Raw genomic sequence first — 18,554 nt, forward strand, 5'->3', positions numbered from 1 at the left:
CCTGCTGTTCCATGCTGAGACGGATCTCTATGTTTTAGAGAAACCATCTGGGCCAAAGGCCCAAGCAGACGTTCCTTCACACTTGGTAAACAAAAGTGGGGTTTTACTTGTGAAGATCACTAGAAATAAATTACGTTATTGGCAAGAGCTCTCCATAAAAAAATATGTGAACCTGATAAGAATGTGCACACTAATGTGTGGGTTGCTTTGCCCTCCACCGAGAAATTATATCGCCACTTCAAAACAATGATGATGATAACAGTGATGATTGTGAGGATGAGCATGGTGATGATACCAATGATTGTTATGAGAATAAATAAAGATGATGGTTACAATGAAGGTAATGATGTCTGCTACTGCATATGATGATGATCCAGAAATCACCAATGCACCAACCCACACCAACCGTATCACTTGGCAATATGTTCCGGAGTTAAATACCAATGTGGAGGTCTGCTAGCCACGTGAGTGTTTTAGGGGAGAGTTCGTCTGGTTTTGATATCCCTCCGTTGAAGGAGTGCAGACTACAGTGATTTACGACACGGTCCATAGCATGCGTTGCATTGCCATAATCGAAACCACTGTGGCTTGTTTTTAACTAATGTGCCATTCATTAAGGAGATGTGTGCATTGGCCTGCTGATGTTCTGGTTCATGGCTACACCGCCGGTGCCCTCGAGGTATCTCAAAAGCCGGGAGGTGCCATGTGTGGGTCTCGTGCGAGGTGTTTTTTTTTTGTTATTTCGAACGTCCGCATTTGTTCCACTGCGTTTGCTCGTGTTCTTTGGGATCTGGGTGAGATTCTAGCAAGGTGACAGTGCGATCCCAGAGAAGAGGATTGGGATTCGAGTCAGCGACGAGGTACATTGTTGAGGTATTTGTTAATGATTGGTAGGTGGTTGTTGCTGGCAAGCAAACATATGAACTCCCTTGCAGTTTGCCAGTCTCTGTGGATATTTGGTGGCAGAATTTTCGGCAGGAACAGGGAGCCCCAGGGGATTTGGTGTTCATTGTTCTGGTTACGATGCGCATCGCGTTATTTAATTGTGCATCCAGCAGTTCTGTGTACGATCTCCCGTAAAAACGGCTGGAGCGCAGTGACTCTTGCAACTGAGTAGATCAGCGATTGGGTGGCAGTTCTCAGACCATCAGACTGACGTGACCCAGGTGGTCCTTGGAAAATTCTGCTGCAGCAGGGCGACTCTTCATTTTGTCTTTTCACAGACCTGTTTTATGTGAGGCTTCTCTTGACGATGACCACGAGATATCTTGAATTGGGATAATAAGTGCGCTGGTCTACCACGGAAGGACACATAAAGGGTGGGCAGATGCTGGACGATCGTTTTCGGTGGAAAGTGCTTGTGGTGGGTTTGGAGGAATTTGATCGGAGCCTCCAATAATATGAGATCAACCGTTCGAGTATTGGCAATGTTCTCAAGGTTTATGGTCTCTGGAACATTGCTATTGATTGGGAGACGGTAGCCTTCTAGAGATGGTCCGCCTGTTACGTGTTTTAATGTTACCTTAAATACGAATAAATCGGTGAAAAGGACAAGCGCATCCCGCATCAGGCATCCGTTTAAAGGGATCAGAGCAGCTGTCACTGATGTTATGGGCACTTACCTCTTACTGGTACAGTATCATCAATAGCAAACACAACGTCAGAGGCAGTAGCTGCAGTAACAGAAAAACATCACCATCGCCCTCATCATCATAAACAATGGCATGAATATAGTTGGCACCATCATCATTACCACAATCATCATCACAGGCTTCACCATAATCATTAAACATTCTCGTCCTGCACGTTGTCCTCGTGTGCATATTCTTCGTCTTCATCATCATCTTCGCCATCTTCATGTGTGCGTGTGCCTCCATTGTGCCACTCGCTGCAAAGTGCAGACGCTACTTGTTGGAGACATTATTTGTTGCATCGAATGGAGGTTCACATAACAACACACAAATGGGTGCACTGCATGTACAAAAGCTCTCATTATTGGGAAACCACCAGTTCTGAAGAACTGCAATGTGGATTTCCGACCTGCATGACTCTGGGTGGAATGGATCGACACACCCACTTCGTACTCCCCCATGCGCAAGTCACATGCCGTTATGGTGATTGACAACAATTCCGCACGATGGCAAACACTCTAATCCTGCCCAATTGTTGGTCATGCCACCACACCTCGTGACAAGCGTAGTGACATAATAGGTGTGTCATTTTTTTTGTACGTGGAATCAGCCACCCATGAATTCCCAAACGTGGAAAGTTCCCCCCATTTGATATGAAAACTATTCCGCCCAAAAAAGCTGGCAGAATGACAGATATTTAAAAAAAAATGCTGCAGGAATTGGGCCCAGAGTTTATCCCTGTTCAAACGAGCATTGAGTTCGTCTACATCGGCTAAAGGTGGACATTTTTCATTCTCACGGCGGATGCTAATCTAACCATAGGACAACCATTATCGGCTTTCCACAAGGTTAAACTTATTTTAACAACCTCGAAGACATGATGATCCGAGTCAACCCCAACTTTAATCCACGATTTTAACTCGCAAACCATCCACTTGTGAATCGTTCACTCAAACCACAACACCACCAGCTTTCGCAAATACAAAGATCCCCCGTTAGAGTAAATGACTGTGGGGGGGCAAATATTGTTATTTTGAGCATCTTTGAAGGCCAGCACGACACACGAGGGGTGGGGGGCTAGCACCACGCCCGAAGTGGCGATGTTTACACATCGCACCAAGTAATCATTTGAGGCTGAGTTGACCTAGGAGAGGCCCAGGACCGATTCAGATATTCGTCATTGTTGGTATTGAGCGGGTAATCGAACTCGGGTCGCCAGGTTCGTAGCGCAGTGCGCTAACCGTTGCTCTACCGCTCCCACGCACAAAAACACAGACACACACGCAGATGTATATTATGGATGTGCCAGCATGCGACAGAAGCAGCAGGGGCTGTTTTTGAAGCAGGGGTGCGGATTGGAGCGAGGGAGAAGGGAGGGAGAGAGGCTGGACTTTGTTGGCTCAGCCATGCTCAGTTTCCTGCGAAAATGTCCCGGAGACCAGGGTCGCTTCCTGCGTGCGTCTCGGACGAGGCACGGCAATCCGGCATCACCCCCCTCCTCCTCCTCCCCTCGTGCCTGCCTCTCTCCCTCCCTCCCGCCCCCCTTCCCTCCCAGCTGCTGCCCTCCACAGCCGCCTTCTCTGCACACACACGTTCACTCACACTCACGTCCGGCCTTTCAAAGATCCGAGACGCAGCAATCACCCGCGCGCGCTGGCTCACTGTGACTCCTTCGGGGTGAACTTTCTTGAGAACACACGAAGGAGTGGCATCGGCAGCAGCATCAGCAGCAGCGGCGGCAGCAGCGGTACAAGGGAGGAGCAGCAGCGGAGGTGACAGCATACGCCAAATGTGCAGCCTTAGTCTTTTTTTGCGTCGAATTTGTGTGGCTCTGAAATCGCCAGCGAGTGAGACGCGGGGAGAAGAAGGGGAGAGAGCGAGCGAGGGGAAGGGAGGGAGAGAGGCATTGGTGCGCCGCTTTGCTGCGGTTCGTGGTGCAGATGGCATTTTTCTAAATGTTTATATTTAAAAAAAAACGTTGCGCGTTGCAAGCGGGTACAGTACGGTCTTTAAATACGAATTAAAGCAATACTTTTCTCAAGCATCGCAGAGTAATATTTGTTATTAATAATGATCAGCACGTTAAGAATAGTTTTTGTACAAAATTTGTATTGTAATTTTATCCAGTGATTGCTTATCTTTTTTCTTTAACAATAACAAGTGTTAACAATAATTTATAAGTAATACAGATAATACATATATGTAAAAATAATCCACATTTAAATTCAATGAGAAGAATACATTAATGATTTGGGAATATATATCCATTTGTGCAAAATATTTAAACCAATAGATTGAATAAATTCAGCAGAAAATTTCGTGACATTTTATTGCAAAGCCCTGTACAAATACGCTTTCAGCGAACATAAACAGAGGCGAAAAATATCTAAGCAATGACAAATCAAAGTCGAATAAATAAATAAATATAGATTACATAACAGTACCATAAACTGCTAAATCTTCATCAATTGAGCTGAACTCCGAACATAAACCACGTAAAAAAACGGATAATGAACGAATAATTGATTTGAAAGGAGTGTCGGCTTTGTGAAGAAATCCACGCTTGCCCAGACATATCTCTTTGGATAAAATCGTCTTGGCAGCACATCTCTCCACAACTGAGCCAGCCAGCCAGAAAGCCTCTTAGTTGACCAGCCAGCCACACAGCCAGCCAATCAGCCAGTTACTTAAACAGTCAGCCACAGCCATTACAATTAATCACCCAGCTAATTAGCTATTTTAACAGTCAGGCGGGCAGTTAGCCGAGCATACATCCAGACATCCAGCTTATTATCCAGCTATTCAGCCAGACAGCGAATTATACAGATAACCAGCCAAATCTGACCAGCCCACCGGAATTCCAGCCAGCACAGCCAGCTAACCAAACGGGTGACCAGCCATCTGGTCAGCTAACCCTCAGCCAGTCGACTCTGTGCGCCACCTCTCCGATTGGCGGTGGCAGTCAGCGTGGACGTGCTATTCTGTGCCTCGGTCGCCCATCCATCTGCAAACGTGTGCCCCAAACGCCTCCTGCGGGCCATTTGGGCCAGCATGCGTCTCAAGCGCAATGGATCGTACACGCTACACAGGTGAGCACTGACTTACAACTCCTCTATCCTATGTGTTTGAGACACATGGTGCTCCCTAATAGCACTTGCTCCAAGAGCCTGTTAAAGTCGATATGGGGGGGGATCGTTGTCCTTGTGCGTGACACGACTGTGCTTGAAAGGGCTGCACCGTGATGTGCGTGTTTGGGGGGCGAGGGGGGGTGTGGTGCAGTTGGTTAGCGACCCGAGTTCGATTCCGGCTCACGACCAATAACTCTGGCGAATATTTGAATCGGTCCAGGGCCTCCCCTAGGTCGACTCAGCCTCAAAATGAGTACCTGGTGCTGTGCGTACACATCGCCATAGGGAGGGAAAGACGGCGGGGCGTGGTGCTGGCCACCCACCCCCTCGTATGCCGTGCCGGCATTCATAGGTGCTGCTTGCAAACAGCGCTTGCCCCTATACGGACGGATCATTGTCTTTGTGGGACACTGCTGTGCTGGATAGCGCTGCAGGATGCCCCATAACTGGCGAATACTTGAACCGATCTCGGGCTTCCCCTAGGTAGACTCAACCTTAAATGAGAGTACCTGGTGCGCTTTGTAAACATCAGCATTGGGGAGATAGGTGGCTGGGCATGGTGCTGACCACCTACCCCCTCGCTACAGCACTTGTCCCCAACAAACTGTTGAAGGCTATACGGGGGATCTTTGTCTTTGTATACGGCGGAGCAGCGGTTTGGCCCTCTGCGCTTCGTGCAGCGGTTTGGCCCTCTGCGCTTCGAAACCGGCCACTCAAATTTGATTCCCGCTCACAGCAAATATCAGTGAGGAATATCTGTAACGGTCCTGGGTCTTCCCTAGGTCACCTCAGCCTTAAACATGAGTACCTGGTGCAGCGTGTGAAATTAGTTTGCCGGGTGTGTTGCGAGCCACACCCGTTCATCATGCCTCGGATCAGCCTTCAAAGGAGCTCGCTGACTGCACTTGTCCCAACAGGCTGCATGTCTCTAAGGGGGATCTTTGTTATTTACAGTGATGAGGGTCTTTGTTTTAATGTTCAAAGTGGCCGACGCAAGGTCTAGACCTATTGTTACCATAACCCGTTGGCTGTCAGCGCTGCAAGTCTTACAGTGGCAAAGGGCCTACGCGAAACTTGTAAATTTAAACGAATTAAATTGCAAGTGATGTTAATCCATAGACTTTCTCGACCAATACGATTAATAATTGCTTTATCTTGGGCGAGATCGTGCAGCTAAAATGTAATTGTTTTACAACAACCCTCCACCAGCCGACGGCCAAACAAATCCAGTTGTCACGTGGGCAAATACGTCAGTTGATTTCTTTTTTTCAGCTGCAAATTGTCACTCACGAAAGATGACACCTAAAAATGTACACAAACGAATGTCATCTTGTAGACGTGTACCTACGGATTAGGAAGCCATTGGAGCTATGCACTTTTAAATAAAGATTGAAGACTCGTTTTTAAAACTGCTTTTTGTGTTTAGTTTGTTGTCCTTCCCCCGCACATCCGATTAGCACGGTTGGCTACGTAGGGTGCGATAGAGGTTCAACATTCATACGCTCTGTGTCACTGACTGTCATAAACGAATATGAATGTTTCGTTAGGGTTGATTGACCAAGTGCAACTTTGTGCGAAGTGAAACAGTGGTTGTCTTATGGAGTGGCTTACTCCCGCCATAAGAATGTGGAATTGCCGTCCACTGGCTCTGTGTTCATAAACATTGGATAAGCATCGGCCCACGCTCACTTGGGCAGGGATACACTTTAAGTGTTTTCTTTCACGTTCTTTACTTAACCATTTGACATTCAATAATAATAGGGTTTTTCCCCTTTTTTCTGGCAACAAAACTGAAACCTTTTTACAAGGATTCATGTCTGCATTAACCACAATACCTGCAGTCAAAATGCAAACAAAAAACATACTATGATAATATATGCATTGTCCTTGAAACTGATTGGTCCACACCAAGGGACGGCTTTCTTTTGAGCCTCGACCCAATTGGTGCTCGACCAGACATGAATCCTTGTAAAAAGGTTTCAGTTTTGTTGCCAGAAAAAAGGGAGGAAACCCTATTATTATATTTGGTACTGGCAAAGGAGGTCTAATGACATTTGACATTCATTATCTGGATTGCCAAGACAAAGCATTTCAGATTCATTGTTCCGGTGTGTTTATTTGACTCTTTGATATTCATTGTCTGATCAAAGGAATGTTTTTCATTTCGTTTGACCACTTTAACGCGAAGTGTCCCTTTTTTGCGAGTGAGTCTTTTCGCAACGCAGATGATCAATTATTATAATCAGACAAGGGTCCGTGTCATCAAGTTTACAAAATAACTTACATTTGTTCTCTGGACTCTCTCGAGAAAAGGAGTTTCTGTGGCATTTATTCGAGCAGGCAGACTATTTGATCGGTTTCGACTCCTTGAGCTCCATCGGCCGAGTGTGCTATTAAATTGGCCACACATAGCGATAGTCATGTTGTAATGATTCGTAATTACTCTATATTAATTTACAGCCCATTCTCAATCCATTGCTGGACGAAGGCCTCCTCGTGCCGCGTTGGTCATGGTTTTGTTTGACCGTACTTCACCACATTGGTCATTGAGGGTTGGCGAATACGGGGGGGGGTGGCAGGACTGGTTCAGATATCACTCGCCACTGACATTAGCCTCGGCCAGGAGTTTAACCAATGTAGGCGGGTACATTGCGCAGTGCGCTACCCACCGCGCCACTGCCCCTCTCCACAATTTTTTTTGACAGTTACAATATTATTTATCATTGTGGCAGTATTTTAATACTATTTTAGTTGCGATTTGACAAGTAAAGCCTGTGGCCTGTTAGAATGACGCAATTGCTTTATTTTGTGAGCGATTATTCGTGTCTTCTGATCTTTAAAGTCCACTTTACCATTGGCAACTCGGTTTGGTTTCAAGTTTCATTTATTAGGTATAGCTCTGTGAGCCATGCGGCTCTTAAGTCGGGTGTAACCGCAACAAACACGCATAAATGATCAGACGGCCCTCGAGGGTAAGTGGCTCAGTGCTGGTTTATTTGGCTGGGGCATCTGATACTGTTGATCTCTATTGGTGCTTTATTTGGAGGTATGCAATGTTTATATTGACTGTGCCATTATTACTTATGAACGTCACGTGAGTATTCAAGAATGTCATACGCAAAAATGCACACCACGTTGCTTTTGGTGTTTCATTTAATTTGGCTAAATTCCAGCTCTGAGAATGTAAACATATTGGTTTGAATATCACGCATCAAACATTTCCATCACAATGGGGCACTTAGTAAATGTATGGCCCCTAGTATGTGGATAAAAGGTGACTCGAATGGATCTGAAAATAAGTGCCATGAAAATTCGCTTCCATGGACCATTCTCCAACATACGAGGGGTTGCACAGCCCTCTGAGATTTCCAAATGGAGTCTTCATCTCGTGACGTGATGCCAATGGCACAGTTGTTGCAGGAAAATTGAGAAATGGATAAACTGTGCGATTCTTTCAGGGATAGCGGTAAACTTGGTTTATACTCATTGCAAAATATGGTAGCTCATACAACAGAGTTCCTTTTCATAAGACGTACTCGCATAGCAGTTCAACTTTGGCCCAATGTCACGCAACGCAGCATCATACCCCCTCTTAACCATAACCATTCGGAGGCAGTGGCAAATACAGACGCGAATATTTGGAAGAGTCGAACGTTAAAACGGAACAAGACTGTCACGAAATGCGGGGATGCATTAACGTATAGACCCTATCTCAATCTTGGCTACTTGATCACCTGGATTGTATTATAGAACATCTGCTGCGCAGCAAGGATGTGCCACCACTCATAACACAGACAAAATCCTGGTGAAAGCTCGCAGCCTCGTTGGGTTTAGCGGAGGAATCGCGAGGCTCCGGTGAAAGAGAGAATGTGAGAGCGTCTCCCCCATTCCACATCCTCCCACGAGCCCAAGGCAGCAGTCGCACGATTTCCCTGTGAATTATGTTACTGCCATTATGCACAAGGTCGGACACGCTCCACAAATAATGAAGTTTCGGGGAGGTTTTGAAATTCAGGATGGGAGCGAGTGTAAATCCCTCGTCAATCTTCGAACCACGCGGCAAAAGGCCGGGGACGACGCTGTAAATTTGGCAACGTTGCACGTTGACATTGGCTGTGTGTCGGGTTACGAGAAGGTCATGCCGTGTGGAAGACGTATCGCTGTGTTCCCTGAAGCCAGGAGCAAGCCAAGAACCGCTCTCACCAAGCGCTGAACGCGGGCTACGTTTCACGTCCCGTGTTCTGACCCTCGCTGCCGCGCAAATGAGAACGCTCCAAGCATGGCCCGTGCTAACTGTCCATTGCGCGAGGTCCGCTTTGGGATAGAACATTTTAACACGTTCAGGGCCACGTGCATTATTGAGCAGGAAGACACATTGACATTGTGCGCATATTCAGGGCACTACTTTGACTAAAAACTTGTTTCGCACCTCCGATTAGCACTGTTGGCTACCTATGGTGCGAAAGAAGATCAACGTACATGCATACATACAAAGTCGATGTGTTTTTATCGTTTAATCAGGATATAAGGTGGCCACATTTTTCAAAGTCTCAAAGCCCAAATGAGCGTTGAGTTGTCACATGTCTATATTGGCAGCCTGGAGCCATTGAATGAAAATTCCCCATTCCCATGGTGGAGCCATTCTTTCCAAATGGAGGACAGCTGTTAATAATTTCGTTCTGCTGGGCCAAACCCCAATGGATAGGGTTTCAGGAAAGGGAAATTACACCTTTGTTGGGTTAAAGTCAATAAGATCGTAGTTGTTTGCCTGTGGAAGTCTCACTAGCCTCGTTATTGTTACAGGAGGGTTCTGTTCGCCTTGTCCACCGTGCTGTGTTGAGTATTTTCTTGCGACTGAAATGGAAACTGGAGTAGCTGGAGAAAACCTATATAAACCAGGGGATAACTCACACAAATTTGGAGACGAGCTCGCAAGCACACACACACACACGAAAGAATAAGATGGCTTGTGCCCATAGCCACGCACTATAGAGGGTATTGTCCAGCAGTAGATAGAGAACAGCTGACGGTGACAGCTGAATTAAATTCACGTGCTCTCATCTCACGCTCACGTTTACGACGCTCTTCGCCTGCGAGTGCGGCACGCAGAGACGGACAGCAACCCTCATTGAACATTAGAGACCCGAGTTAGCGGGTACGATGAGAATGTATTGAGGCGGGCACAGACAGCACAGTGGGGTTTGGTGTGGCCAGAAGGAAAGGCGACCGGGAACAGGTAGGCCCTAGGGCAGAGGTCCACAACCCGTGGCTCCCGGAGTCGCATGCGGTGGCTCTTTGTCTTCTCCCCTTGCGGCTCTTTTCGCTGCCCCCTTGCGGGCAGACGTTTAAAAAAAAAAACCTTAAATCTTAAAACATATTTTAGCGTAAAGATAATCGATTAAATATGGCAGGGAATGGGGTCACTATGGAATGTCTTGGTGACGATAAAATGTACAAGTCACAAACTGTAGAATAACTTAAGGGGAAGGAATTAACGAAAGAGACGCGTTTGATTCCATCACCAATTTATTTATTGAAGTCAGAATGTGCTGTCGTTGTTGTCATCTGCTTGATACCCGATGTTGTGTTTGTATACAAGTAGCTCTGCATGTCATGCGCGGCTCTAGTACTATTTTGGTCAAAGACAAAAATAAAAATGTCTCTCCTTCTTTGAAAGGTTGCCAACCCCTGGCCCAGGGGAAGCCCCAGAGGACTGATTCGAGATTCCAGCTTGCCACTGATGATCTGCGTGGCCAGGGATCGAACCCGGGTTGTTGGGATTGTAGCACGGTGCATGAACCGCTCTGCAAACTACTCCCCAACCAAATTCATACAACAACAACCGCCATTCGCCACTTAGTGGCGGTGAAGTCACCACGGCGCTTTTACCAGGCTACGTGCACGTTGAGGCCACGTGAAGTGTCGAACGCCCGCCGGCAGGACGTCACGGGGCAGACCCAGGTGCCATGGGTCGACTGACTGAGATGAGACTGACCGATGCATACATAACACACACACACGCAGATAAAGACTCCTCCCTGAAGCCTTTACAGGCGGTTGGGAGCAAAGTGCTGGCAGCGAGCACCAATGAAAGCCAACACGGCACACGAGAGGGTGGCGTGCCCACCACCACCACCGCCAACCATGCCCGTACCGCCTTTGTCTCCCCGGTGCTGATGTTGATACACCGCACCTGGCACACATTTAAGGCGCCGAGCGAGAATCGAACTCTGGTCGCCAGGTTTCGTGGCGCGGTGCGCTCGCCGCTACGCCACCACTGCCCCCCCAACTGCACACAGACGCGCGCGCAGGTCCACAGGCACGCACGCACGGACTCAAATCCACGACGGACGGCGGCGCGTTTCAATGGCATGGGGACGAGGAATGCGCGACTTGTGTCCGCCACTGTCGGGCGTTTATTTTTACGGATCGTGCCGACCTGGCCGACATGGAATTCACATTCCTGGTTATTTGCAGGCGTGAGGTCAGAAGCCTGGACATGGCACCCATCTGACGGGCATATCGCCTTTCGCGACGACGCGCACATGGGATCTGTTGGTGGGGGGGGGGGGTGGTAGTGGGTGGGGGAAACAGCTGTCGCTGCTGAATGAGATGTAGGGTCTGTGTGCTTGCAGAGTTTTGTTTGGAGGAGGCCTGGTTGGTTTGGGGGTCTTGGAGCCCGTGACCCGTTGCCAGCCCCCCCTCTTCCAGCTCAGCTGACCCCCCCCCCTTTTCCACAGTCGTATTATGGCTACTAGAGCGGCGTCCAGAACAAGAATGTGGGTCCTATTAAAGGAAGCAACTCTCCCGTCATATCCTCACTCTTTAGATGCTGCAAGAGGCTCTGTTATCAACCAATCTCAATCGATGAATCAATCAGAAAATGTTTCTTTTTTGTTTAGAATACGGCCTAAGTTTGCAAATGCAGTTGAAAATGTAAATGTGGTGCGCCACGGTGGTGAGATATTAACTACCTCGCCTGGTATGCACGAGGCCGTGGGTTCAATGCCGACCCTGATGCATGTATATTTGGAGTTTGTGTGTCTCTCTCCCCGTGGTCACGTAGATTTGTCTCCGGGTCCTCCAGTTTTTCCCTCCACATTTTTTAATTATTTGGCTGCTATACATTTCCACATGATAACCCACATCTGTTGGAAGGTCGCTTCTGATAAATAGCTATATAGCTCAGTGGGCCTTAACTGGTAAAATGTTAAAAATCTTTGGTTGAGTTTAATAATTGAGAAAAATTGCCACTTTTTAAATATTCGTTGCTGAAGGAGGTGGCCGGGTGGCTGAGAGATCGAAGCACTGACCGGGCAACGCCGAGATCCTGGGTTCAAGTTCGGTTAACGCTCCCTGACTAAACTGGGTTCACGAGTTTGGCGAGATGATGGTCTCAGTCTGGCCCCCAATGGCTGCAGTCGCTGCGCACACACACAAATAAATAAATAAAAACCACATCGTATTAAATATTGTTTTGCACTTGATTTTGGATAAATTCCAGCTCTGAGAATGAAACCTATCAACTTGACTACCCATACGACAGTCTAATTGCAGAATGAAATGAATCATTTGCTGGTGGTGCATAATTGGCAGTTGTGCACAAGCACAAATAATCAAATACAACTCGACATACCCATCAATAACACTGCCGTACAAGGATTAGCACGGTTGGCTACGTATGGTGCGAAGGCAGTTCAACATACATACATAGATGATGTAATAACCCATCTTTGATAGATATTCTATGAAGATGAGTCTTGCCCACAATGCCGTCCAGCATATTGGGGGGGGGGGGGGGGGTTGTCCGTTTAAGGCCACGGTGTTATTGACGAAAGCGTTGAGTTGATTGCTGAATTTCTTGAGAAAGTGCGTCCCCTACTGTGCGAAGGACGAAACAAAACGTTGGCATGAATATTCAGAAAGAAGCCCTCTGATAAAATATTTGTCCGCGCATCAATCTCTGACACGTAGTGTGTGGCGCGCTGTGAGATCTCTGAATCAATTACCCCACTCGATAAGACGATTGCAGTGCATTGTATAGGGTAAAGTCACGTAGAAATAAGAAATAATAATAAAATTACATAATAGCATACGACGTTTCGATTGCAACGCAAGCAATCATCATCAGGCATAGAAGAGCTAAATTTAAGAGAGAGAGGAAACACAGAACCGCAGATATATATATACAGACACCTATGTACAGGGAGTTAACACGAGACACAAAGTGAGACAACGTATGGAGCACAGAGAGACAGGGTCTCTGTGCCGAGGCCTTAGCATGTAGGGGAGACAAAGAGAGATGGAGAAGCACATCAAATCGAACGAGATTTAGTAAAATTTGGAAACAATATAATGCAACACAGAGGGTCGGTCAAAACACAATTAACGCATGGTCTGGCTGATTACGTTATTTAGACCCTATCTCTCTGTGCTCCATACGTTGTCTCTCTTTGTGTCTCTGTGTTAACTCCCTCTACTTAGGTGTCTGTATATATATCTGCGGTTCTGTGTTTCCTCTCTCTCTTAAATGTAGCTCTTCTATGCCTGATGATGATTGCTTGCGTTGCAATCGAAACGTCGTATGCTATTACGTAATTTTATTATTATTTCTTATTTCTACGTGACTTTACCGAAAAAAACAAAGAGTAATTCCTGCAGTCACGAAAGCGCCAAATAAAGTTTGAAATTAAAATATGCAACACTTACACGTATGGTACTGCAAATAATATATATTTTTTAACAAAACTCATGAAAGCACAATCCGGCAACTTGGCACTGCAAGTCATAGCACTGAAGGGTAATAGCAGCTGCGTTCTCGACAATTACTGCCATGCCTTGTTTATAATAAGTATAATAAACAATGATGCATTTTCTGTGTCCAGAAAAAAACGTCATTTATGTAGCCATATTATTTTCAAGAGCTTCCCCGCATTTTGGATATTTGACCCATTCTTTTTTGGAAGGGTGCAAGACCCATTAAGTGCTGATGCAGTAGAATTGTGCATAACAAATTAATAGACAAACAAGATGTCAACTTTTAGCCAATGCCAAAACAACATTTTGGTTCACCAGCTCATGGGCTTTCTGGAGCCCTCGAGTACTTGATCTACTCTTCCACACTGACCACCCGTCTAGGAAGAGGTGGGAGTACACTGTTCCCAAGCTACAATACCATGCTGATCGAGTCGAGCATAAACCATCACGTGAACTCCGCTCATCCTTGCAGCGGCTTTTAGCTATCCATCGAACAAAGACGGTGGTCACCGCATCGCGTGCTTTCAGATGCGCTTCTGCGGTCGTCTGAAATGCTCTTCCTTCCAATATTAGGAAGCCACTGGAGCTATGCACTTTGAAATTATAGATTCAAAACGCATTTTTCTTTAGAACTGATTTTTGTGTTTAGTTTATTGTACTTCTCCCACACCTCTGATTAGCATGCTTGGCTACGTACGGTGCAAAAGAAGTTCAACATACATACGTAGATACCTGATGCTACCATAGAGCACATGCCGATCGACTGTGTTGTACCCATGTACTGCATACTGCTGGTTGGACAGAAAGGAGTAGGACGTTGACTAAAACAAAAAATATCCATTGTTTCAATTGCCGCTTCAGAATATGGAATCTACTGGACATCTGTGGAAAAGAGCTTCATAGCTCATCAGATTCTGCCATCATGAATAAATAAACTGATCATGAAAAAAAATATTCTAAATCGAACTGCGACAGCTGCTTTCGTTTCTCAGTTTAAAAGGTACACGTTACGTCGCTTGGGATACATTTCTATGTGTGCGGTAAACCGGTAACCAGTTTTTACCGGTTTTTTTTGGTTAGCGGCAATGACAAAACTATGTTAACAACCCGAGTAAGTATACGTTTCAAACAACGAACATAAATGTATACAAATGCACTCGGCCTTTGTGCACTATGCAAAAACCATCAGCGGTTCCTGAAAAAATACCCCGTAGTTCCCTTTGGCTTAGGTCACCATCAAATTAAACTCGAGCAAATGTGACCAACTGACTGTTTAGACTTCATTCGGACTCATCAGCACAACGCAGTCACCGCTGCTCACCGCTGCAGAGTCTGCCGCTGGGAATCGCAACATGTGGATTCCCATTTGCACACCCAGGGGCCCATTAGCTTGGCTAATGCCAACAATAATCAAACCCATTGAAACAGAAACGTATTTCCTACACTGCAGATGTGGCCCTTGGTAGGAATGCGGCAAGGGGTTTACTCTTAGATGCCACGGTGCGAGAGATGCTGTGATGGCGAGATAACTACCTCGCTTGGTGGACAGGAGGTCGTGGGTTCCATCCGAACCCGTCGTGGGTTCGATCCCCACCCTAACACCTAGATATTTGGAGTTTTTCTATTTGCCCCGTGGTTGGATTTTTCTCTCCCCCCCCGCCCCCCCCCCCCCCCCCCAATATTTAGAAGCATGCGTTTAGGTGTATTTGGCTGCTATAAATCTCCACGTGCTAAGCCACTTCGTTGAGCGATCATTTGTAGCCCGGTCGCTTCTGAACTATACAGCTCAGTGGGCCCTCACCTGGTGAAATAAAAAAGTGAATTTTAGTTCAGTGACGACCACAAGAGGGCGCGCGTGATCAGTCAGAGCCACGAGGAAGAGCTCCCGTGTCACGGCGACTGTAAACAATTACTGGAGGCTGTATTAACAAATTCCTTGCGCTGGAAAGTGAATTTTATAAATAACCCGGTGGTATTTGTTGGCTGTGGCTCATGTATCACTGCAGTATTACGCTTAGCTCCGAGTTCAAATCTCGGTTGGCGATCAACTCAGCTTGTCCTTCTTTCCAGGGTGGGTGAAATGTGTATCGATTTGTGGGTGTCATCTATTACCTTTATGGAGTGACTGCCACTTTACCATGGGAATGTGGAATTCCCAGTATTGGATGAGTGGTATCAACAGAGAAAAGCGCCAGTGTATAGCTCATTTGAGCAGGTTCAGAGAAGCCAATGCTGAAGAGCATCCACCGTTCCTGTTTGAGCTCCGGGTTAGTTCGATTCACAGTATTTCTCTCTTCGGACAAGTCTCGTCCAGGTCAGGCTGGAACAAAAATTGAAGGGCATGGAATGAAGCGTTTTTACAAATTACATTGAGAGACAGAACGAGGAACACGTGCATTAGAAAACACACGCAAGTTAGACATCGTATTGACTGTTCATTTACATTTTAAAAAGTAAGTTGGCTTAGGCAGGACATCACGAGGAAGGGATGATGGCTGGTGGTCGAGAATAATGACAGAGTGGCTGCCAAAGGAGAGATCGCGCGTGAGAGGACGTTCCGCGACAAGATATGGAGCGATGATTTCAGGTGGTGTGCAAGGTGCTAAAGTGGATTGTTATATCACAGGACTGTGTGAGAGATCGCCATAGCTTGGGAAGGCTTTTACGCAGTCGTGAACTGATCGTAGCTGCTGCTGCTGTTGATGTTGAAATGTCCAGTGTAATATAGTAGAACCCCTGTTAACGACTCATCGCTTAAAGACGGGCCTCCACAGAGCCCAATGTGTAGTATATAGTGTAGTGTATAGTAGTGTAGTGCCTCCATAGAGCCCAATGTGTTCGCTTACCGAACATTCCCCTGTTAAAGACAGGCAATTGCAGGTAAAGTAAATAGTAATTAATGCATTACCATTTTTATTTTAATAGTATGTGTTTATAATGTTGTTAGTATCTTTATTTATTAATGTCCGTGTTTAAATATGATAAAGTTAGTTTTTTGGGTGAAAAAAGTGGTAACTTTCGATGCTATCGTAACGAATTAAGCCCTTGACGTCTACTTCCTATACAGTGCTCGCTTAACGACCAAATCACGACCGGTTTCGTGGAACCAATCATCGTCAAGAGAGGTTCTACTACACATTATCTGCTGATGAATGCATTTTTAGGATTAAGGTTTATCGTTCCCATGTGTGGGGGGGGGGAGGTGCGTTCATCCAACAGTGGATTGACATATTAGGACGAGGGGGTCGGCAACCAAAATAATAAGCGGAGCCATTTCTTTCGAATTGGGTTAAAAAACAACACCCCCATCCCCCCCTTCAATATTTTAAGAGCCGCAACGCACTATGGTGAACACGAGACACGGTGGACCTTAATCCATAACGTCACGATGGAGGAGTCATTAAGGAGCCGCAAGCTGCCAACCCCTGTACTGTACTCGACTATGAACGTTTTAAAAGTAATTCTCACCCAGAAAATGTATTTCAAAGGGACATTCTTTAATTTTGATATTGATATGCTGTGTGAAAATATATGTACAGTGTGGTGTATTTCCCCTCTAAAGCGGTTGTTCTAGTTTCCTTGCCGGGTTTATTTTGCATTTCTTCGGGGTTTTTTTATCCCAGGTCACCCTTGCAAAATGAGAAGACAGTACATTAGGATCTCTCCAGTTCTCCGGTTAAATCGAAAAAAATCTAACATTTTTGACTACTGTAACTGCAACAGCCAAACCACTCCCCAAAACAAGCAGAGACACGAACACAGGGGTCAGCCTATACCTGTTTGACGGGGACCCAGATTAAGGGGAGAGGCGAGGCAGTAAATCCCCGTGCTCTGCGCGGAATGTATTCGGCACAATGAAGACCACACCGCCTCCGCTTCGTTGCTCACAAAGGGGCAGGAACGGTGGTGAGCCCAAGCTGACCCCATGGCCTCGCACACAACTTTTGAGCCACACTCGCTCCACGTGTGCACACCGCAGGGGGTCGTGTACCGCTGCTGCGACGGCGTCAGCATTCGTGGCCCCAATGCCCGCGTACATGGTCACGTACGCACAGTCAGTGGCGGAGCATGGTTTGCCATGGGGCCCGGTCCAAGGAAATAAATGTGAGCCCCCCCCCTCCCCCCATCATCTGGGATCCCTCGAGGTCGAGTATGATGATCATCCATGGACAGCGATGATGGTCAGAGCTTCTGGATACGCAGGTGGCTGATAAGGCCAATCCTGGAATCACATATCTTGTTGCTGTCACTGCAACCTATACAAATTGACTGATCGTCGCTTACTGGGAACCACCCTCTGCCCCCCCGTGCGGTCATAGGCAGATCTAGAAGCTTTCTAAAGGTCAGACGATCCCAACATTTCCAGCATTCAAATAGGGCCCTACATTATATGTTAGGTGGTGACCTTCATATTAGGTGATGACCTTTGAAAATGTTGCCACACTCAAGCGGCACGCGGCCTCTGCAGCGGTTTCACTCTTATTAGAGGTGGCCGATCACGACTGAGTCAATTCACTTGTTCTTACAAGGGTTAGAACACTTGAATTTGGGCACAGTTAGAGTTGAGTGTATTGTTTACACGATACAATCCAAAAAAGCATTTTATTTACGCTTCCAAAAATGACGATCCACAGGGCAGGGTCACAGTCTTACATGCATTTGTCTTGCATTAAAATACTGTATATGATCCCCCATCATCAGGGAACCAAGAAACCCCCCCTCCCAGGGAGCTTGAGACTGAAGCCCCGAGAAAAAACAGTAGTTTCCAACGTGTGAGCTGTGGTCTGCAAGGCGGTGGGTAGAACCGTCTTTACGAAACAATATTATACTGTATGGATGTTGGTCCATGGAAATATTGAGGGTTGACAGCAGTTCTTAGACCCAGAATCAAGTGGGGAAAGATTACTACCTCATGCTACTACAAATAAAATATCTATGTAGGGCAAACAAAACAAATTCCTCTCTTTTCAAGTTTGGCACGCAACTCATCTTCATTGGCAACCCTGAACTAGATGTGGAAATTCCACATTTCCATGGC

At 46.4% G+C, this 18,554-nt stretch overlaps 1 protein-coding gene across 2 annotated transcripts in view; it reads left to right on the forward strand.

The window, feature by feature from the left end:
* Nucleotides 1–3,260: 3,260 nt before the first annotated feature.
* The window catches only part of LOC116945524 (MOB kinase activator 2-like), an 81,734-nt gene continuing 66,440 nt past the window's right edge, over nucleotides 3,261–18,554 (forward strand). For both annotated transcript variants that reach the window (XM_076069395.1, XM_032959887.2), the window contains exon 1: nucleotides 3,261–4,720. Coding sequence is in view for 1 of the 2 variants with exons in the window: in XM_032959887.2 (XP_032815778.1) it covers nucleotides 4,683–4,720 (38 nt within the window). In the remaining variant the exon portion in view is untranslated. The remainder of the gene's footprint in view (nucleotides 4,721–18,554) is intronic.

Source organism: Petromyzon marinus, chromosome 24 (assembly GCF_048934315.1).
Source record: "Petromyzon marinus isolate PM22_M1 ecotype Great Lakes invasive population chromosome 24, UKy_Petmar_22M1.pri1.0, whole genome shotgun sequence".
Taxonomy (NCBI): domain Eukaryota; kingdom Metazoa; phylum Chordata; class Hyperoartia; order Petromyzontiformes; family Petromyzontidae; genus Petromyzon; species Petromyzon marinus.